A 22463-nucleotide genomic window follows, 5' to 3' on the forward strand; every position below is an offset into this window, starting at 1 on the left:
TCTAAGAATTTGTCCATTTCTTCCAGGTTGTCCATTTTATTGGCATAGAGTTGCTTGTAGTAATCCCTCATGATTCTTTGTATTTCTGCAGTGTCAGTTGTTACTTCTCCTTTTTCATTTCTAATTCTGTTGATTTGAGTCTTCTGCATTTATTTCTTGATGAGTCTGGCTAGTGGTTTATCAATGTTGTTTATCTTCTCAAAGAACCTGCTTTTAGTTTTATTGATCTGTGTTATCATTTCCTTCATTTCTTTTTCATTTATTTCTGATCTAATCTTTGTGATTTCCTTCCTTCTGCTAACTTTGGGGTGTTTTTGTTCTTCTTTCTCTAATTGCTTTAGGTGTAACTTTAGATTCTTTATTTGAGGTGTTTCTTGTTTCTTAAGGTAGGATTGTATTGCTATAAACTTCCCTCCTAGAACTGCTTTTGCTGCATCCCATAGGTTTTGGGTCGTCGTGTTTTCATTGTCATTTGTGTCTAGGTATTTTTTGATTTCCTCTGATTTCTTCAGTGATCTCTTGGTTATTTAGTAGTGTATTGTTTAGCCTCCATGTGTTTGTATTTGTAAACAAACAAATCTGTAAAAAAATACAGATTTTTTCCTGTAATTAATATCTAGTCTCATAGTGTTGTGGTCAGAAAAGATACTTGATACCATTTCAGTTTCTTGAATTTACTGAGGTTTTATTTGTGACCCAAGGTATGATCTGTCCTGGACAGTGTTCCATGAGCACTTGAGAGGAAAGTGTATTTTGTTGTTTTTGGATGGAATGTCCTATAAACATCAATTAAATCCATCTTGTTTAATGTATCATTTAAAGCTTGTGTTTCCTTATTTATTTTCATTTTGGATGATCTGTCCATTGGTGAAAGTGGGGTGTTAAAGTCCCCTACTATGACTGTGTTACTGTCGACTTCTCCCTTTTATGGCTGTCAGCATTTGCCGTATGTATTGAGGTGCTCCTATGTTGGGTGCGTAAATATATACAATATTATATATTCTCCTTGGTTTGATCCCTTGATCGTTATGTAGTGTCCTTCTTTGTCTCTCGTAATAGTCTTTGTGTTAAAGTCTATTTTGTCTGATATGAGAATTGCTTCTCTAGGTTTCTTCTGATTTCCATTTGCCTGGAATATCTTTTTCTATCCCCTCACTTTCAGTCTGTCTGTGTCCCTAGGTCTGAAGTGGGTCTCTTGTAGACAGCATATATACAGGTCTTGTTTTTGTATCCATTCAACCAGTGTATGTCTTTTGGTTGGAGCATTTAATCCATTTACATTTAATGTAATGATCGATATATATGTTCCTATTACCATTTTTTAAATTGTTTTGGGTTTGTTACTGTAGGTCTTTTCCTTCTCTTGTGTTTCCCGCCTAAAGAAGTTCCTTTAGCATTTGTAGTAAAGCTGGTTTGGTGGTGCTGAATTCTCTTAGCTTTTGATTGTCTTTAAAAGTTTTAATTTCTCCATCGAATCTGAATGAGATCCTTGCTGGGTAGAGTAATCTTGGTTGTAGGTTTTTCCCTTTTATCACTTTAAATATTTCCTGCCCCTTCCTTGTGGCTTGCAGAGATCTGCTGTTAGGCTTATGGGGATTCCCTTGTATGTTATTTGTTGCTTTTCCCTTGCTGCTTTTTTTGTGTGTGTGTGTGTGGTACACGGGCCTCTCACTGTTGTGGCCTCTCCCATTGTGGAGCACGGACTCCGGACACACAGGCTCAGCGGCCATGGCTCACGGGCCCAGCTGCTCCACCGCATGTGGCATCTTCCCGGACCGGGGCACAAACCTGTGTCCCCTGCATCGGCAGGCGGACTCTCAACCACTGCGCCACCAGGGAAGCCCTCCCTTGCTGCTTTTAATAGTTTTTCTTTGTATTTAATTTTTGATAGTTTGATTAACATGTGTGTTGGTGTATTTCTCCTTGGATTTATCCTGTATGTCACTCTCTGTGCTTCCTGGACTTGATTGACTCTTTCCTTTCACATATTAGGGAAGTTTTCAACTATAATCTCGTCAAATATTTTCTCAGTCCCTTTCTTTTTCTCTTCTTCTTCTGGGACCCCTATAATTCGAATGTTGGTGCATTTAATGTTGTCCCAGAGGTCTCTGAGGCTGTCCTCAATTCTTTTCCTTTTTTCTTTATTCTGCTCTGCAGTAGTTATTTCCACTATTTTATCTTCCAGGTCACTTATCCTTTCTTCTTCCTCAGTTATTCTGCTATTGATTTCTTCTAGAGAATTTTTAGTTTCATTTATTGTGTTGTTCATCATTGTTTGCTCTTTAGTTCTTCTAGCTCCTTGTTAAATGTTTCTTGTATTTTCTGCATTCTGTATCCAAGATTTTTTATCATCTTTACTGTCATTACTCTGAATTCTTTTTCAGGTAGAATCCCTATTTCCTCTTCATTTGTTTGGTCTGGTGGGTTTTTACCTTGCTCCTTCATCTGCTGCATATTTCTGAGTCTTCTCATTTTGCTTATCTTACTGTGTTTGGGGCTCCTTTTCACAGGCTGCAGGTTCGTAGTTCCCATTGTTTTTGGTGTCTGCCCCCAGTGGCTAAAGTTGGTTCAGTGGGTTGTGTAGGTTTCCTGGTGGAGGGGACTGGTGCCTGTGTTCTGATGAATGAGGCTGGATCTTGTCTTTCTGGTGGGCAGAACCACGTCTGGTGGTGTGTTTTGGGGTGTCTGTGATCTTATTATGTTTTTAGGCAGCCTCTCTGCTAATGTGTGGGGTTGTGTTCTTGTCTTGCTAGTTGTTTGGCGTAGGGTGTCCAGCACTGTAGGTTGCTGGTCGTTCAGTGGAGCTGGGTCCTAGCGTTTTGATGGAGATCTCTGGGAGAGCTTTCACCGTTTGATATTACGTGTATCTGGGAGGTCTCTGGTTGACCAATGTCCTGAACTTGGCTTTCCCAACTCTGAGGCTCAGGCCTGACACCCATCTGGATCACCAAGACCCTGTCAGCCACATGACCAGGTACGTGGGCAGTTTCTTGCCTTTTGGGAAGTCTGAGGTCTTCTGCCAGCATTCAGTAGGTGTTCTGTAGTAGTTGTTCTACGTGTAGATGTATTTCTGATGTATTTGTGGGGAGGAAGGTGATCTCCATATCTTACTCCTCTTTCATCTGGAAGGTCCCTTGAGCCCTATTTTTTTTTTTTTTTTTTTTTTTGTGGTACGCGGGCCTCTCACTGTTGTGGCCTCTCCCGTTGCAGAGTACAGGCTCTGAACGCACAGGCTCAGCGGCCATGGCTCACGGGCCTAGCCACTCACGGCATGTGGGATCTTCCAGGACTGGGCCACAAACCCGTGTCCCCTGCATCGGTAGGCTGGCTCTCAACCACTGTGCCACCAGGGAAGCCCAAGCCCTAGTTTTAAATGTACAGCACAGAATCCCCAGGGACACAGTTCTTGAGAATTATATTGGCTGTCCACTCAAGTATGTGCCATGCTTATTACCAAGAATCATCACTAGGAGATTCTACTTAGTCTTCATACATTCCCCAAAAAGTTTGCTATGTTCCCATAGAAGTAATGTTGTAAATGATGGTTACGTATCTAAGACGGCCCACAAAAGGTCATCAACCCCTTTAGCAGGTGACCAAGTTTAGCCTGAGCTTATTCAGAGTATGGAGGGGCAATGCTGGGTAAGGTCGTAGTGGAAGAAGGAAGCCAGTTCCCTGGTATGAGGAAGAGGTGATTCCAACACCAGTGGATCCTTGGCTTCCCTGGCTACAGTGCAAGAAGATTCTGGCCAGTAGGGCAAGTGTCAGCCCAGAGGAGGTCTGGAGCAGCAAGAGTTCATGAGTGCCAGAGGTGAGGTGACCAGGGGGAAATTATATCCACGAATTACATCTTTTAGTTTTACTTTTTAAATAGTTATAACACCCAAGTTACTACTTCTGGGTTAATAAGTGAGGGCCTATCTTTATTTGAAGTTAGTAACCAAGTCTGATCTTGGCCTTTTTTTTCTTTTTGGCGGTGCACGGGCCTCTCACTGTTGTGGCCTCTCCCGTTGCGGAGCACAGGCTCCAGACGCGCAGGCTCAGTTGCCATGGCTCACGGGCCCAGCCGCTCTGCGGCATGTGGGATCTTCCTGGAATGGGGCACAAACCCATGTCCCATACATCGGCAGGCGGGCTCCCAACCACTGCGCCACCAGGGAAGCCCTGATCTTGGCTTTTATGGTTTCACTAAGCTAATTTTTAAAAGCATATAGTATGGGTGTCCCTCTGTGTGTGAACTATAATTTCTCTTGAATTCCATTATTCTCTTACACCTATTCTATAAAGAGGGACCTCAGCAAATGCTTAAAACCCCTAACATGAAAGACTGGTTTTGTGTATCCCTGATGCTGGATGTGCCAATATTGTTTGGAGGGATTTTACATGAATAAGTTGACAGTAACTGTATTGTATGTGGCTCTAAAGTCATATATAAATCAGTCCTTTAAAAATTAAGTTCCGGAAGAGGTTGGAACGAACATCTTAGCTATAAAGCATGTCCCTTTATTTTATAACCATTCCAATTTTATTAGCTTGGTAATGACCTTTTATTTTTCATTCTTTTTTAAGTTCAGCATCTCAACACAACTTGGCCTAAAACCGTCTCAGGGTAGTAGAAGCTTTTCCTCAGACTCTGACAAGTGAAGCTCCAAACGAAAGTTGAAGTTTATTGCTTTAAAATAATGCCACAAGTCTGAAAACACATTGCGGGTGCTACATTGACCCTAGTGGAGACTATAGCTCCTCTGGTAAACTCCATTCTGCAGAAAAACACTGTGGAGGGAAAAAAATAAAGGGATGGATGGGATTTTGTGGAGGTCATTGTTTCCATTTAATCCAGAAGTCATTTGCCTCACAAAGCACTAATTGACATGTGATAAGAGCTTCCTGAATAGGCTGTGAAGACACAAGAATAAAAGGGATTGGTACCAACTGTGATCAAAAAGCCCAGTGTCTGTTGCTTAATGAGCAGAAATGTCACACTGTAAGCTTGCACTTAGAAGATAATTCTGGTGACCACAACTCACAATTTAGAAGTTGAATTTCTTTTTCACAAAATAGATCTCCTTTCAACAGAATTCAAATATTTACCTCCTCCTACCCCCAAAAAATCTGTCTGCCTTCCTGTCTGTCTATCTATAATACCTCCCTACCTGTCTATCTTTAGAGCCCTCTGCTGGAAGCATGGAGCATGTATGTTCATTATACCTCAGATCTTGCTATTTGGAGAAATATGGTAGCACTAGAACAGATAAATATGTTTTCTTGGCATAGCTTTGCATGTTTGCACCAGTCTCAGAGCAAGAGGCTTCCATAATTAATTTTTTGTTCAGATCTTAAATGGTCACCAACACAACTGTATCATTTGATGAGGTAGAACAAAATACCATTAACAAAAAATTGATAATGACTGAAATGAGGAGAAACCTACTAATAGGAATCATGCATTAGAATGTCTGAATGATCAGGAAGTCTTTTACCTTGATTTACATACTGAATTCATTTATTTATATTTTACCTTATTCCAGAAAGGATAATAGAGTGTGAACAGAAATGCTTATTGCTAGTGAATGGCCTTTCAATGAAATTTTAATGGAATGTTATCTGTCCCTGAGAACCAACAATCTGAGAAAAAATGAGGTTGGAATTGAAGACAGCTTATCTATGAAGTTGGGTCTCTTGCTGTTATATGATTTCAGAATCAATCTTAAGAAAATGTAGGCAGTTTGACACGATGGCTATAAAGAGCACTCGTGTTTTCAAAAGTGAGACAGTAGTAAATAGCAGTGCTAGTTGAAAATCTCAGGGCTAGAATATTCAGTAAATCTTGAAAAGCTGTATCCTGTTCCACTGGTGTGAAACAGTCCATTCCTTGTGAGCGAATTTCTACACTATAAGTCATGGCAGTTTGGGATTAATTTGGAGAGCTCAAGATTTCTGGTTTAAAATTGCACCTGGCAAGTACCTAACACACAATTTCCCACTAAAGTACTTTTTTTTTTTGCGGTATGCGGGCCTCTCACGGTTGTGGCCTCTCCCGCCACGCAGCATAGGCTCCGGACACGCAGGCTCAGCGGCCATGGCTCACGGGCCCAGCCGCTCGGCGGCATGTAGGATCTTCCCGGACCGGGGCACGAACCCGTGTCCCCTGCATCGACAGGCGGACTCTCAACCACTGCACCACCAGGGAAGTCCTAAAGTACTTTTTAAAAGTGATAAAACTTCACAATAACAGAGAAAAATAGAACTGAGGTCTTCCTTTGTCAAGAATCTAGAAAAAATTTTCACTAACTTTAGGCGCAAGAGAGTGTTGGGTTTACTTTATTTGAGACCTACCTGAGATTTATTAGGAAACCACTTTTATCTTTCTCTTACCATCTTACTAATGATTCAAAAAAGCAAGATTTACAGCAGTTAGAAAATTGGGCATGTTTCCTTTACTGCCTCTGCTTTTTGCTGCACCATGATATTATCCTCCACCCCCTGTCAACACAGGTCCTTCCACAGCCATTCAGAGTTTGGATCCGAGAAATCCCTGAGCAGGAAGTCGGCGGGCTTTGGTGAGACACTGCTGCATCCAGGAAGTATATTATATCAGCACTCTCGGTGGGACGGGTACAAGAGCATCCTGCTTCCTGTACTGCAGTTCATCTCATGCATTTGTCCGCCAAGGTGGACAGCAGAAGTTCAGTCCACTGCAGCCAGTGCTGGATGCTGGAGTTTAACTAGAAATTATAGACACCAGCCCGCCATTTGTCCAGTGACCTAAGGCAGGAGTTCAGCTGGAAAATCAGTGGACAGCGAGTAAAATCAGTGATGGTCCACACATCCTGCTTCACTGCAGAATTCTTCCTGTGGTTTCACAGTATATGAATACCAATGGCAAGTTAACATTATACCTACGGAAGAATACTGCAGAACAGAACAGAGTTATCCTTCTGAAAACTCAGAAGAACACAGCTTAAAAATACAGAACAAAGGAGTTTGGAAAATTATGTTCATTCTCTAGAGAATGCAAGGGGATAGACTATGAAAGCAGGGCAAGAAAGCCATGATAGAGTGCAGGCTAAGATTAAAAGGAAGAAAGTTGGAAAGGAGATGGATGAAGCAAGGAACTATAAGAACAACTAAAAATGCAATGGCATCATTAAAATTGCCCTTGAGATCACAGAGAGCAAAAGTGAGATGGTAAATGAATGTTCCATTCAGGGCTATGAAAGACTAACGTGAGGAGTTCACTCCCAGAAGGCAGAAGAGAAGGCCAGAGAGAGAGAAATGAAGAGATAAGGGGACAGGTGTCTTTACAGAGAACAGCAAGGGAACTTAAGCCTTGTAGTTGTTCCTTAGAATTAGAACTAGAAGAGGAGAAATTAACAAAAACATAATGGAAGAAAAATTTCCCAAGCCAAAAAAGTTTGTGCATATCAGAAGGATTTACCATATTGCATTCAAAATTGGGAGAAAGAGGCCCTAACTATATAAATCTGGGCAACTTTTTTTTTTTTTTTTTTTTTTTTTTTTTGTGGTACGCGGGCCTCTCACTGTTGTGGCCTCTCCTGTTGCGGAGCACAGGCTCTGGACACGCAGGCTCAGCAGCCATGGCTCATGGGCCCAGCCGCTCCACAGCATGTGGGATTTTCCCGGACCGGGGCACGAACCCGTGTCCCCTGCATCGGCAGGCGGACTCTCAACCACTGCGCCACCAGGGAAGCCCTGGGCAACATTTTTTAATGAAAAGCATAATCTGTGTATCCCCAAGCTTCCCCATCACATAGGTACAAATGAGAACATATTATTCTTTAACAATTCTTCTTTAATAATAACTTACCCCTGAAGTCTTATGGCTCTATGGCCTCACTGTCTAAGAAGCAGAACCTCAACTGAACTTTTTAGGTTACTATCTCTCCCATGTCTCTGGAAGAGGCCCTGTCCCAGTCTTGGTCCTGGCCGGCATCTCTACCATTGCTTGGCTCACAGATTCTCAGTACCACAGAAAACAGCCCAGGCCAGCCACTGCTGAGTTCATCCTGTGGCTTTAGGATCCTGATGTTCCTCAGGCAGCTACAGCCACTGTCCTGTGTCTTCCAGCCACGACTCTCCGTGTTGGTGCCCTACCCACAGTGTGAATCCAGCTCTTCCCTTTTTTATGGAAGGCTTAGCAATGGTGGAGTAATATTTAAACTCAGAGAAAATCAGTTGTGGCTACCAGATAAATTGTCTTTCAGAGCCTAAAACCCAGTCCCAAGTGCAACATCAAGGGACCCCTTTAAGAATCACTTCCCTCCTTAGCTCATTTTCAGACACCCAGTGGTCAAGACTACTTTTCTTCCATTTTCTAGGAGTTCCTCTAAGTTTATGTCATGGTCTCCTGGGACGCCAAAGCTCAGGTCTTAAAGTCCCCAGGTAAGGAAGGAGTTCCCTCTTCCTTCCATGCTAAGGGCTTTCCCTCAAGCCTTCCTTTCATATCTCAGAATCTGCCTTTTCCTGTAAGGATCCAGGGGCATAGTCACTGTCTTCGTAGAAGTCTACTCTGGCTATCCTCAAGGATGTGCCCTTCCCCTGTTATGTAAAAGGGACAAACTCATCAGAGCACAGCAGAGCAACAATAGCACAAAGATATACATGTTCTTACATTGTCCTACTACAAATTATAAAGAGAGAACAGACCCTGTTGTGTCTAACACTTCTCTAAGTATGGGTGGCTCAATCCTCACATATGAGCTTCGTCAACTGTACTGGTTAGTTAGGTGCTACGCCTACACAGGTGCTTTTCTGCAAGACCTTTCCAAGAAGAAAGCTTCTCCCCAGCATGTGGGCTGGGAGTGGGAACTCAGCCCTGGGATCATGACCTCCCCTCCACATTTTACTCCAAACGTCACGGCCCTTGACATACATAAAAGGTCATGGCTTTCTGTCCCAGCACCCACTACATCTCCACATGTTCTTAGGCGAGATATCCTTATACATGAGGATAAAGATGTGTTTTAGACCCTATAGGCTTCCAGGCAAGAGATTTTCATTTTTACAAAGTAAAAGTATCAGTCATTCTCTACCTAGATTTCTGGAATTCAGTGCTTTGAAGAATGGGATCACATAGTTGATTCAAGAATTGAATACTCACGAAGATGTCTTTTATGCAAAAAGTCAACACAAAGGTATCCTCTGATATACAATAGCTGTAAGAAGATTACACCACTGTATCCTTCTTAAAAATCAAATACAGGCGCCTGCGCTTTGAGCGGCGGCGGTGGCGAAGAGCACTCGGGCGGAGCACTCTCCTTTCCTGCGCGGCCCCGCCTTCTGCTCGGCCCCGCTGGCTTCTCCCCATACTGCCCTCAGCCTGCGCGCCAGCTGGCTCCGTTATGGCAGCCCGCAGCCCCAGCGTCGTGGTTAATGATGTTGAGCCAGGTTATGACCTAGATGTATATGGTATACCTAATCGTTTATGCTGAGGATTTGGAAAAGGTGTTTATTCTTCATGGACTAATTATGGACAGGAACGAACGGCTGGCTCAAGATGTGATGAAGGAGATGGGAGGCCATCACATCGTGGCCCTCTGTGCTCAAGCGGGGCTATAAATTCTTTGCTGAGCTGCTGGATTACATCAAAGCACTGAAGAGAAATAGTGACAGATCTATACCTATGACTGTAGATTTTAGTAGACTGAAGAGCTACTGTAATGACCAGTCAACAGGTGACATAAAAGTAATTGGTGGAGATGATCTCTCAACTTTAACTGGAAAGAATGTCTTGATTGTTGAAGATATAATTGACACTGGCAGAACAGTGCAAACCTTGCTTTCCTTGGTCAAGCAGCATAATCCAAAGATGCTCAAGGTTGCAAGCTTGCCTGTTAAAAGGACCCCTCAAAGTGTTGCATGTAGACCAGACTTTGTTGGATTTGAAATTCCAGACAGGTTTGTTGTAGGATATGCCCTTGACTATAATGACTACTTCAAGGATTTGAATCGTGTTTGTGTCATTAGCGAAACTGGAAAAGGAAAATACGAAGCCTACTAAGATGAGAGTTCAAGTTGAGTTTGGAAACATCTGGAGTCCCAGTGAATCACCAGGAAAATTATCAGATGTTCTAGTTCTGTGGCCAGCTGCTTAGTAGAGCTTGTTACATGTATCTTCTAAGAATTTCATCCGTTTTGTATTTTAGAAAGGTCAGTTGCTGCATTCCCGAGCTCTTCATTTGCACTATGAGCCTATAGACTATCATTTCCCTTTGGGTGGATCGTTGTTTGACTTGTGGATGAAAAATCTCTTAAACCACACCACTATTGAATGACAATATTGAAATTGTATCTGTAAGAAACATTGAAAGAGAAGAATGTATTAGTTTTTTAATTGGTATTTTAATTTTTATATATTCAGGAAAGAACAGAAGTGATTGAATATTGTTAATTATACCACTGTGTATTTAGAAAAGAAGCAGTCAGTTTCATATCACTGACAGCATTTAGAGGTATCTTTATGTTGGATAAACCATATGTCCTGGAGTTATTTTAGTAGGTTTCAGTAGTATTAACTGTATTTTCCCGCTTGTTCAGATTATTTCTGGCGAACCTTTGTCAACAGTTCCTTTTAAATACAGGTCAATAAGTTCTAAAAACCTGCCACTTTTTGAAGTCTTCAGTGTAAAAATCCTTAAAATAAAGGCTGTCTCTTTAAAAGAAAAAAACCAAATACACACGCATCAACTATGCAGAGGAAAAAGCTGGAAGGAAACATAAAAATATTTACAGTGGTTGCTTCAGTGATTTCTATTCTGCTTCTTTATTTTTCTTTGTATTTTCCAAAATTTCCTGAAAAACAATCATTGCTATTTTAACCTCTGAAAAGTAAAATATGCATTGGGAAAATTCAAACTAAAGAGCATCTGTAAGGGATAATAAAGAAAAAAAATTATGGAACATCTGCAAGGGACAAAAACATGCTAGGAATTGTGTTCCCAGCTAATATACTAAACCTCAGTGTAGAAAATGGAGGGAGAAGAAGTATGCTCTTTAAAAAAATGCCATCTCTTGCTATAAATATGTAAGTACTATATAAAAGGTAAAATACTATATAAATAATATGTTTGCCAGTGTTTCACATTAAAATGAAAGACTTCACATGCCCAGTGAATGAAACTAATCCCTAAAATAATTTTTTTTTTTTTTTTGGCGGTACGCGGGCCTCTCACTGTTGTGGCCTCTCCCGTTGCGGAGCACAGGCTCCGGATGCGCAGGCTCAGCAGCTGTGGCTCACGGGCCCAGCCGCTCCACGTCATGTGGGATCCTCCCGGACCGGGGCATGAACCCATGTCCCCTGCATTGGCAGGCGGACTCTCAACCACTGCGCCACCAGGGAAGCCCTAAAATAATATTTTTAATCTTTTGAAAGGCTGGTGACAATCAGAAAGGAAATTCTACACTTGTGTACCCCTTTTTTCTCTTCATAGCATTTTTACCTAAGGTTTCTTCTTGTTTTGTTCATAGGTCGAGCAATATCATAATGTCATTTTCCACGGCCCAGAAGGAAGCTTGCAAGACTACATAGCCCATCAGCTTGCACTCTGCATGAAGGTATGCATCACTCACGTACCCTCTCCTTTTCTTTGAAAACACAAAAGCGTATAGAACTAATCACTCTCTTATCACAGCACAGACAAATGGCTGCAGGATTCCCCTGCGAAATAGTGAGAGCTGAAGTGGATACTGGTTTCTCCAAGGACCAGCTAGTAGATCTGTTCATCAGTAGCGGTAAGACCATCTCCACAAACTGAATTGTGATAAGCGAAAGGCATGCCCTTCAAGTAAGCCTTTATATGGAAATAAATGTTGTTGCTTGGGGATCAATTTAAGGTGGCTTTTCAGTTATGGAGCAGCTGCGGGATGAAAACTGGGAACCCGGGTGAGCACTTGCAAAAAATTATTTTCGTGTACATACCATTGCATCTATTGCACATCCTATATTTTTCTTCTTTTGTTTATAAATTATCTGTTGGGAGCTTACTACATAACTGGCACTAGAGGATACCAGGGGAGGGGGTGGTGGGAGCAGTCCGCCTTAGCAGAACTAAGCATTGCGTTATTGGTGCAGTTTAGAATTGCACGGTGATAATAAGGGGATAGGTTTTTAATAAATGTTATTATTATTCATAAATTCTCTGCAACGAAAGCACCCCTATTGCTGCACCTGGGGTGCACTTCTTTCTCCACGTCATTCTTAGTATGCCATTGGCTGGCACTTCGCTGAACACATGACACGCATGAATTCACTCATTTAATCTCCACAACAGCCCTATGCAAGTTGGTATTATCTCCATTTCAAAGGTGAGGAAAACAGGCATAGAGAGTTTCAGTAACTTACCACAACTACCTAGTGGCAGAACCGTGATTAAACATGTTTATTAATAAAAGTTTTCATAAATTTTCTATCTTAGGCTCCAGAGCGTAACACCCCAAGCTTCAGCACAGGTGGAGTTAGTGTAACTCTGCATGGTATATAGCATGACTAGTGAAGTAAAACTGAAATGGACTAACCTCTGGTCTCCAGAGGCTCAAAACCACAGGGACCCTGGGGAGCGGGTGAAGGAGGGAGCTGTGAGCTGGGTGAAGAAGGGTGAGTTGAAATGTGAATTCAGGTCTCTTTTTTAGGGAGAGGGGTGATTCTTATCTTTGGAGCTGTGATCAAGGGAGATACCTTGTGGCTGGGACAGCTGGTGACCAGGTTGAGGAAGAAGGAAATTACCAGGAGTTCCTAAGTCAAGAAATAAAATTAAGAGGCAGGTTTAGAGGGGAACTGAGGAATCCACAAGCCTAGAAGCACATTTTGGGGACAAGAAAATCCCACCAGAATCTGAATGTTGTTCTAGTACTCAGGTCAGTCTTTGGTCAGAAACTAGTGAGAGTAAGCTACAGAGAAAAGCTGTTTTCTCTGATGATGATACTAACAATAGCTAATGTTTATCAAGCTTTGACTCTGTAAACACCCTGATTTATAAACACTTGAGACAAGAGGTTAAGTACGCTGCAGTGAGGATGCAGCACAGTAGGACTCAAACTAGGCATTCCGGCTTCTCAGCTGGACCCGAGTCACTGCCCACCGCTGCTCCTCAAAAACTCACCTGCCAAAATTTTTTTTTCTCCCCTTAGTTTTATAACAAAAGCCCCCTATGGTTTTCAGCATTCAGTCTTGCTTCATTTCAGAGTAAGAAGTTAAAATATTGTGCTCTCACCCTATCAGAGTAGATAGCAATTAGACTGAATGCTGCTCTAAACTTAGAGAGCTAGAAAAAGAAAAATCTGAGAGCAGTGAATTAGGTCAAGAAGGATGCGAAGGTGACCAACTCAGCATTTCTAAATCCTTGGGGAGCATCTTCTTAGAAAGAACTCTTCTTCCTAATTTCTCAGTTTGGTGAGTCTCTTGGCACCCCACAGTTGGAACTCAGGTCCCCCTGGCAGAATTGAAAACCTAAATGCCCACGGGTGCCAAAAAGCCACATTAAGGGGTGAAGCAGGCTGGTTGGGGCTGGAGGGGAGGGGAGGCCTGTCTCCATCGCCACGAGGGCAGCAGCTCCCAGCTGCGAGCAGCTGAGTGTAGACTCAGTGACGTGAGGTCTTGTGACTTGGAAGAAGCCAGACATCCTGGTTTTTAAGTGAAAATTTGGGAGGTTTTTCTTTCAATGTTTCAATGTTTTCAACTGTCTTAATTTTTAAGCCATGGTAGGACCGTCTAGAACCCCCAGGTCCTCTGAGTCATGGATCCCTCACTCCTGTCCCACAGCCAGTCCATGGTCATGTCCTTCCAGATGGATCTCAGTGTGCCTTTATGCCTCCTTTTACTATATTTTGTCTACTTTCCTGTAAGTGGCTGCTCCGTCTACCTCTTGTGCTCCCTGAACATCCTTCACAGACCGCCAGACACCTGATTAAAAGCGCTCTGTGATTCTTGACTCCCACATGCCCCAGTCACCCACTGAACTACGTCAGTCCCATTCAGGGTCTTCCATTCTAGGACACTGATCCACTTAATTTGCTTATCAGACCCTTTTTAATTTAATTTAATTTTTTGAGATATAATTGAGATACAACATAAAGTAAGTTCAAGGTATACAATTCGTTGATTTTTTTTTTTTTTGCGGTACGCGGGCCTCTCACTGTTGTGGCCTCTCCCATTGCGGAGCACAGGCTCCGGACGCGCAGGCTCAGCGGCCATGGCTCATGGGCCTGGCCGCTCCGCGGTATGTGGGATCTTCCTGGACCGGGGCACGAACCCGTGTCCCCTGCATCGGCAGGCGGACTCTCAACCACTGCACCACCAGGGAAACCCCAATTTGTTGATTTGATACACTTTTATATTGCAAAGTGGTTACCACGGTAGCATTAGCTAACATCTCCATCACGTCACGTAATTACCATTCCTTTCTTACAATGAGAACATTTAATATTTACTCTTACCAACTTTCAAGTATACAACAGATACAGTATTAACCCCTGAAACTTATTCGACTTACAGCTGAAAGTTTGTACCCTGTGACTGACATCTCATTTCCCTCACCCTCCAGCCCCTGACAACCACCATTCTACTCTTGTTTCATCAGTTTGGCCTTTTTAGATCCTCCGTACAAGTGATATCATGCAGTATTTGTCCTTCTCTGTCTGACTTATCTCACTTAACCTAATGCCCTCAAGGTCCAGCCATGTTGTTGCAAGTGGCAGGATTTCCTTTCTTCTCATGGCTGAATTGGCATTACATTGTATATGTATGCCACATTTTCTTTATCCACCCATCTCTTGATGGATAGATTGTTTCCATATTTTGCTCTTGTGAATTATGTTGCAGTGAACACAGGTGTGTGGATAATCTCTTCAAGATCCTGATTTCATTTGCTTGAGATATATACCCAGAAGTGGGATTGCTGGATCATATGGTAGTTCTATTTTTTGTTTTCTTGAGGACCCTCCGTACTGTTTTTCGTAGTGGCTGCACCAATTTATATTCCCACCAACAATGTGAAAGGGTTCCCTTTTCTACACATCCCCACTAACATTTGTTAACTCTTATTGATGATAGCCATTCTAACAGTTATGAAGTGATATTTCGTTGTGGTTTTGATTTACATTTCCCTGATCGTTAGTGACGTTGAACCTGTTTTCCTGTACCTATTGGTCATTTGTATATCTTCTTTGGAATATCTGACCCTTTTTAAAAATAGGCATCTAAGCTCCAGCAGAATACAGTATTTCTTCCTCACATGTCCTTTGCTTTCCTACTCTCCATGTCTTTGTTTATGCTGCAGTGTTCATCTAGAATTACTCTAAAATTTCATCTAGAATAAGCAGACAAACTACCCCCCCCACACACACACCCATAACTACTGCATGGCAGGTACTATGTAAAGTACTGTGTGGTACAGGCCTGGTTAAAATAGACATGGAAGCCCCTGTTTAAATACTCTGAGGACACCCCCAAATGAAGGCTTGTCGGAGCCCTCCAGGTATGCCAACTACCTCTGGTGAACTGCAGTAGGCTTTGTTTACCCCTGTGCCCCACCTAACTATAGTTCAAGGCGGTGAGGGTATTATTTGGGCTTTTGTGTTGGTCCACACACATGTTATGAGCTCCTTGAAGGCTAGTAATGTAGCTTATTCTTCCATTCCGCCTTGTACACTGATTGCCAATAATTGTTGAATGAGTGCATGAACCTGATACAAGAAGTAGCATACGCAGAGAAAAAGCGAATGTTAATCATATTTAGTTGTCAGCAAGTGGAAGAACTTGCTAACAGTGGAGGTAGAGAGAAGTAAGATTAGAGAGTGCAGAAGTTGTTGAGACAGTAGTTGATGATAGGGCATAAAAATAGAGTGAATTGGATTTGAAAAAAGGAAGTTTTCAAATGACAGACTGAGGCCAAAAAGTCTCCACTCTACTCTCCTATGTAGGAAATAGTGTAGCATCTCCAAATAGTAAAGGATTTTTATTCGGTATTGGGCTTAGTAATTTATATGTATGAAATCCCTCTTTCTTATTTTTAATAACAAAAATAAGATATAAACACAAGATTCACCTGCTGAGGCCTTGAGTGCAGTTATCCAAGTTAGCACGTGGAGCTTATCATAGATCCCTCATTTGGCTTATTCCCCACGTCTGGTCAGTCCTGAGTTCTTTTGAATCTGCTTCCTATATCTCATCTCCACCTCCTGCTCTCCAGTCCCCCTACCACCTATCATTTCTTGCTCAAGGGCCTATGGAGGCCTCATCACTAACCCTTCTTATTTCCTCTGCTTTCGCTCCTTCCACAAGCCCTCTGCAGGTTTCCAGAGGGCTCACCCTAGAATAAAAAACTGCTCATGACAATTTCCTGCTGTTATACTCCAGTGGCTCCAGAATAAGCGCTGAAGGTCTCTGAATGTTATGTCAAGAGAGTTACCGTCTGGCTTTGGATCTTCCCCTTGCTGCTGTCCGTCCTCATCTTCTAAAACTCCATCCACTGTCACCATCATTTTCATAGCAGTAGGCCCCACTGCTGCTGACTGGTGGCCAATGAAGAGATCATGGAGAACGGAGAACGTACACTTTGAGTAGATGGGGACACCAGAAGCTTCTGAGCAGTGCCAGGGAATCACAAGTGAGCCAGAGGGAAGGACCGGTGGTGTGGTGTCACTTCTTCTGTAGTGCAGAAAGCCCCTAGCAGGGAATTTTCTTTGGTCAAAGGGTGATGGAAAAGGACAGAATGTAGAGAAGGCTGAGGTCTGGATCAGAGAAAAGGAGCTTCTAGGCTGTTCCACTGAAGCTTTTAGAATAATTAGAGGACAGGGATTATGTATCAGCTACTGTCTTGCGTTTTTTTTTTTTTACGAAGAAAGTAAACTGATCAAATCATATGACTCCCAGGTGAGGAATATACTGATTCATAAGGTGTTCTAAACTTATTTCTGGTTTCTAACTTTATTTTCTTAAAAAAAAAAAAGTTTAAACTACTTCCATTCAGCTGGAGGATAGAACGTTGAACTTTCATCTTCCAATGGGCATAGCACATACATTACCTTATATGTTCCTCTCTACGACTCTGTAGAAGAAAGCCAGTGAAACGAGACACAGAGAATGAATAAAAGACGTGTATGAGTGAAAAAATACAAGAAGGAAGAGTAGCAGATTTGTTTTTAAATAATTAGCTTTAAGAATCTAAAACTTGGGGCTTCCCTGGTGGCGCAGTGGTTGAGAGTCTGCCTGCCGATGCAGGGGACGTGGGTTCGTGCCCCGATCTGGGAAGATCCCACATGCCGTGGAGCGGCTGGGCCCGTGAGCCATGGCCGCTGAGCCTGCGCGTCCGGAACCTGTGCTCCGCAACGGGAGAGGCCACAACAGTAAGAGGCCTGCGTAACGCAAAAAAAAAAAGAATCTAAAACTTATATGGAGACTAAAATGGTGCCAGTGAAGAAAAGAATGTAGAACAGAAGATCAGTTCAGAAAGAATGGCGTAGCCCTTACACAAGCAGTGGGTATTTTGTGTTTATTTTAAAATAACATCTTCCTTCTCATATTGACTTTTGTGAGAGACCATCACATCACATGACTCCATTATTTGGTAAGGAGGGTCTGAACGTGTATTAGAATTGGGTCATATTTCTCCTCAGTATAAGGTATTGAGTTAGGTTAGCAAGACAGATACATTTTAAAATTACATGTGACAGTGGTAGTAAAAAAAAAAAAAAAAATTAAACACTAGATTGGTATTTTAAAATAATACTTAGGATTCCTGAGAGAACTTTCTACTTCAGAAGTAATAAAGATAGAATTACTGTAATCATATGTAATTGAAGGCTACATAAATGAGTTTCTTCCTTGGACCCTGCGTTACCGGAGGCTCTTTGGAGGTCCGTCCCTTGCTTCTCATCTGGACTCAGAGCATCATCCCTGCAGAGCCTTGTTTTAAGTGGACAGTGTAAAAGATGGGCTGCTTCCATCTCCAAAGAGGAGATTATGGACTTGGGGTCACCTTAGATATAAAGGAGTTTGGATTTAACTATAAATGTGATATGTTAATTATTTTTAAGCTAATGAGTCTTGCTCTAGAACTAGCTATCCAGAACTTTTAATACAAGGGTATGAAAAACTGGACTATAGCCCTGAGCCTAGCCAAGTGAGTGTCTGATTAACATTACTGACCTCTGGAGAGGGGCAGAGCTGACATACCTATAACGTTGGAAGCAGGGGAAAAAAAGGGTAGATTAGTTTCAGAAATAGGGCTTTGAATTAGCATGGGGCAAAGGGAATCCAAATGGCTGACTTTCCAACAATAGGCCGAAAGGAATCTCTAGCTATAACATGGGGTGAGTGGCCATCTTATGTCTCCATGAACCCTGATCAGAGGCTGAATAATCCTTCAAACCCAAAGGTGTAATGAGTTTCTGTTTCTATGGTTGGTTAATATTTTAGAATTGAAACCATGTTAAATAACTTGAACTAGACATGCTATTTCACAACTAAAATGAAATTTACATTTGGACCAACTTGCTTTAGGTTGTTGAACTTAAGTGGTCAGATGGAGAAGCAGATGTTACTGAAAAAATTGAACATATGAGGCCATCAGCGTTGAAGACAAAGCTTTTCACCAAAAAACCCAGTCTGTTTGACCCTGATTGGTACCTCAGAGGAGACCAAGATGAACAAAGATGAGGTGGAAACCCAACCCAACTGTTCTGAACAGCACCCACACCCCTTTTGTCTAGGGCACAAGCTGTCCATTAAATGTGGGGTTAATTAAGTCACTGACAATACAGTCCTTGCTTGTGGACTCAGGAGAATGAGTTTGTGTCTTTCCAAGAGACATCCTGCAGTCCTATAAACTCGTTTATTTCCAGCCTGAATCCTCCCTTGCTGCCTCCATCCTTTTGTCCCAGCCCCTGCTGGACATCTCAAGAGCAATGCCTCACTCATCACTCAGGCCTGAAACATAACCCATCACCACCTCCCCTGCCTCAAGCGTTTTCCTGCTCATGTGCCCTCTGTCTCCATTCACTGCATGGCCTCTTCTCCGGTGGGAACTTGTGAGTTGTCTCTGCTATTCCCTCTCCGCCCCTCTCTCAAGAGATCAGCCACTGAGCTTTGCTCACTTCATCTCAGACTATCCTTTTGTTCTGTGCCTTGGCCCTGGATGAGGCTCCTGTTACCTCTTGTCCTCACCTCAGCAGTAAGAGCCTGTAGGAGGGACCTAGGAAGGACCTGCTGGTCTCTGAGTTCCTGTCTCCGTAATTTTATGAATATTTTATATATGTGTAATTTAAAGATCATTTAAGGATTTTAACATTTTGTATTCTGAAATATCCATCTATAAAATACATACTGCCTATTTTTACAGATCAGTGAATAATTTAAAATAAAATTGTCATTTAACCACTGACCAGGTCACAAAATAGAACATTCTCAGCTTCCAGAATGGGCCCATGTGCCCCACCCCTGTTCACAAGGGGTGGGGCACATGGAGGTAACCACTAGTCTGTCTTCTGTGATAATCATTTCTTTCCTTTTTAAAAATAGTTTTACTATCTATGAATCCCTAAATTATAAGGTTAGTGTTGCCCCTGTTTGAACTTCACATGATGGCATCATATTGTGTGTAGCCTTTTGTGATTTGTTTCTTAATATACCGTTTGTGATAAGTCTTCATGCGGTTGCTTGTAGCTGTGATTTGTTCACTTTCATATCCGTTGTATGAATATACTCCTATCTAGTCTGTTGTTGGTAGAGATTCGAGTTGATTCCATTTGGAATCTGTTGTGGAACTAATGTTGGATCATTGCGTCTGTGTATCTTCAACTGTATTCAGTAATGCCAAACTGTTTTCCAGAATCCTGTACTCTCCCAGCAATGTCAGAGCATTCCCATTGTGTCACGTCTTTGCTAACACTTAAATCTTTGCCAGTTTTTATAGGTTTTTGTAAAATCTTTAATCACTGAATTTCCTTTTTGACCACAGCATGTCTGATCCCAGTGAAACAATCTCCTGCTAACAAGAAAATCATCATCATCTTAGAGAATTTGGAAAAATCTTCATTGTCTGAGTTACTGGGGGACTTTCTGGGACCTCTGGAAAATCGCAGCACTGAAAGCCCCTGTACTTTCCAAAAAGGTAAAGATGGTAGAGAGACCATGCTGAGAAGCAGGCTGTTTTGAGATCCTTCTAATCTTTCTGTTTCCCAGAGCACATGTTATGCTTCATGGTCGTCTTTCTTTCACTTATTTGAACTTGTCCCCTACTGTGGCTTGCTGAGGTTGGACTGTTGCTTTTGGTTTGTTTCAGGAAACAGAACGTCCGAATGTTATTACTTTCATGAGAACTGCTTTTTGTTGGGAACCATTGCCAAGGCCTGTCTCCAGGGCTCCGACTTGCTGGTGCAGCAGCATTTCCGCTGGGTACAGCTGCGGTGGGATGGCGAGCCCATGCAGGGGCTGCTGCAGAGGTTCCTAAGGAGGAAAGTCGTGAATAAGGTAACAAACCACAGGCACAGCCTATTGCTGGGAGAGGGGCCTTTAGTGTCAGGTGACCCAGGCTTGAGCTGTACCACTTACTGTGTGGCTTCCAGCGAGTAAAATTTGGGGATATGCAAGGGTTAAATAGGATAATGCATGTAAAACCCATAGCAGTTTCTGGACTGTATTAAGTATTTTAAAAAATAGGTTTTATTTTTTTTATTAACTATTCTCGAGGAGTCTCTCCAAGTTCTAAACGCTGTGGGAAACAAGATTAGAAAATTAATCACTCTTCTTAAGGAAAAGCTACTGCTTCCTTGGAGCCTTCATTATCCATCCCTCAAGCTAGTTTTAATATTTGTTAACAGTGCGCTATTAAAAAGTCACATGAAGAAAATTAGAAATCTCTATCTGTTGACACATTTTCAAGAATAATAATCACTTTTAGTGATTTTTCAGAATAATAAAATATTCTGTATTCTATCAAGATAACAAAATTAATTCAGTGCTGACCAACTCGAGTATATCACTATTTAATATTCATAAGTTGGGCCAGTAGCTGAGTGTCTGGGTGGACTTGAAATAAAAGAGCTCGATTTAGCAAGATTTTATCACTTAATCCTGCACAGTTGGACCACACTTGGAGGACAGGATCTTCATTGTATCAGCACAGGATTTTAAGCTGTAGGTAACACAACACCCCACTGCTAGCTGCTTCACACACACAGAAGGCTTTTTTCCCTTACATAACCAGATGCCTTGCAGTAGGTGTTGATGATGTCCATTCACACCTCTGTGATGTCAGGTCCCAGGTCTGGGTGAGTCTCTTGACCTCCCTTCAGGATTGCAGGACTTTGGGCATCACGCCCTCACACAAACTTGTTCATAGGCAGGAAGCAGGATGCTGTGCAGAGAGGGAACTTCGGCTTCCTTTGTCTCCTCCTTATCAGGGGGAAGGAATCTTTTTCTGAAACTCCCAGAAAGAAGATTTCCCCTGAATGGTTTCATGCACCAGACTGGTTTCATGCACACCTCTCCGCCAGAGACCTTGGCTAGAACTGCCTTCCCAAGGCCAAAGCTCTCCACCAAGTTCCTGAACAAAATTCGGTGTCCGTTATGTTAGAGTGTGTGAACGTACGTGCGTTTGTGGAGTTGGGGCCATGGGAGGCGGGTGGAGGGAGAAGTGTGGGATGGGAGTGCCTTTGTTAATTCAGTGAACAGTGCCTGCTAGTGGTGATTTGCGTTAATATCTGAAATTCCTAATTGAATCAGAAATCCTCTGTCCCAAGCTCTGCTAAAGTCAGTTGCCTGGTCGTAAATATATTCTTTTGACCAAAGCACATCTATTATATGACCTCAACCAGTAGGAAGAAAGGTGAGGCAAAGACAGTCATAGGTATACAGCTTTTCAGATTATTGATACTTCCATTAACTTCATCACGATTAATATTTAAATCTTATTGTATTGCCAAAAAATTCACCTAAATAATTGCAAAAGATACCAGTTTTTTTTTCTTAAAGACTTTTTTTTAGAGCAGTGTTAGGTTTACAATAAAATTGAAAAGAGGGTACAGAGATTTCCCATCTACCTCTTGCTCCCTACACATGCATAGCCTCCTCCATTATCACCAGAACGGTGCCTTTTCTTATCAAGGAGGAACCTACACTGACACATCAAAATCCCTGGTTTGCCCAAGAGAAAAACATGGAACGCTTCACGAATTTGCGTGTCTTTCTTGCACAGGGGCCATGCTAATTTTCCTTGAAAGGTACATCTTACCTGGTAAAGTGTACCTCCTTTTCCCTCCTCTGGCTCTCTGGTAAACATAGTTTGAAAAGGATTGATTTTACTTATTTGGAAAGGAAAGTTCCAAGCTTCAGGCTCTACACTTTCCTCCATTGTGTTTGCGAATGGTCCAGTGGGGTGTGCTGTGAAGAATAGAAAGGGGAGGGGAGGTAATGCCTTTCATTTATCAGGAATCACTTCAAGTAGGTT

The 22463-nt window shown here is 42.2% G+C and overlaps 1 protein-coding gene, 1 non-coding gene and 1 pseudogene across 6 annotated transcripts in view; 2 read left to right on the forward strand and 1 right to left on the reverse strand.

The window, feature by feature from the left end:
* The window catches only part of CTTNBP2 (cortactin binding protein 2), a 443818-nt gene that overhangs the window by 406952 nt on the left and 14403 nt on the right, over nt 1-22463 (forward strand). For all 5 annotated transcript variants that reach the window (XM_070046323.1, XM_070046322.1, XM_030857645.3 and 2 more), the window contains 4 exons: nt 11488-11574; nt 11652-11751; nt 19974-20126; nt 20298-20485. In XM_070046323.1, the coding sequence (XP_069902424.1) occupies nt 11488-11574; nt 11652-11751; nt 19974-20126; nt 20298-20485 (528 nt within the window). The remainder of the gene's footprint in view (nt 1-11487; nt 11575-11651; nt 11752-19973; nt 20127-20297; nt 20486-22463) is intronic.
* Nucleotides 9363-10036, forward strand: LOC115853910 (hypoxanthine-guanine phosphoribosyltransferase pseudogene; annotated as a pseudogene).
* LOC115853971 (U6 spliceosomal RNA) lies at nt 22167-22268 on the reverse strand. The gene has a single exon (XR_004039811.1). It is a non-coding gene; the product is annotated as a U6 spliceosomal RNA (small nuclear RNA).

Source organism: Globicephala melas, chromosome 9 (genome assembly GCF_963455315.2).
Source record: "Globicephala melas chromosome 9, mGloMel1.2, whole genome shotgun sequence".
Lineage (NCBI taxonomy): Eukaryota > Metazoa > Chordata > Mammalia > Artiodactyla > Delphinidae > Globicephala > Globicephala melas.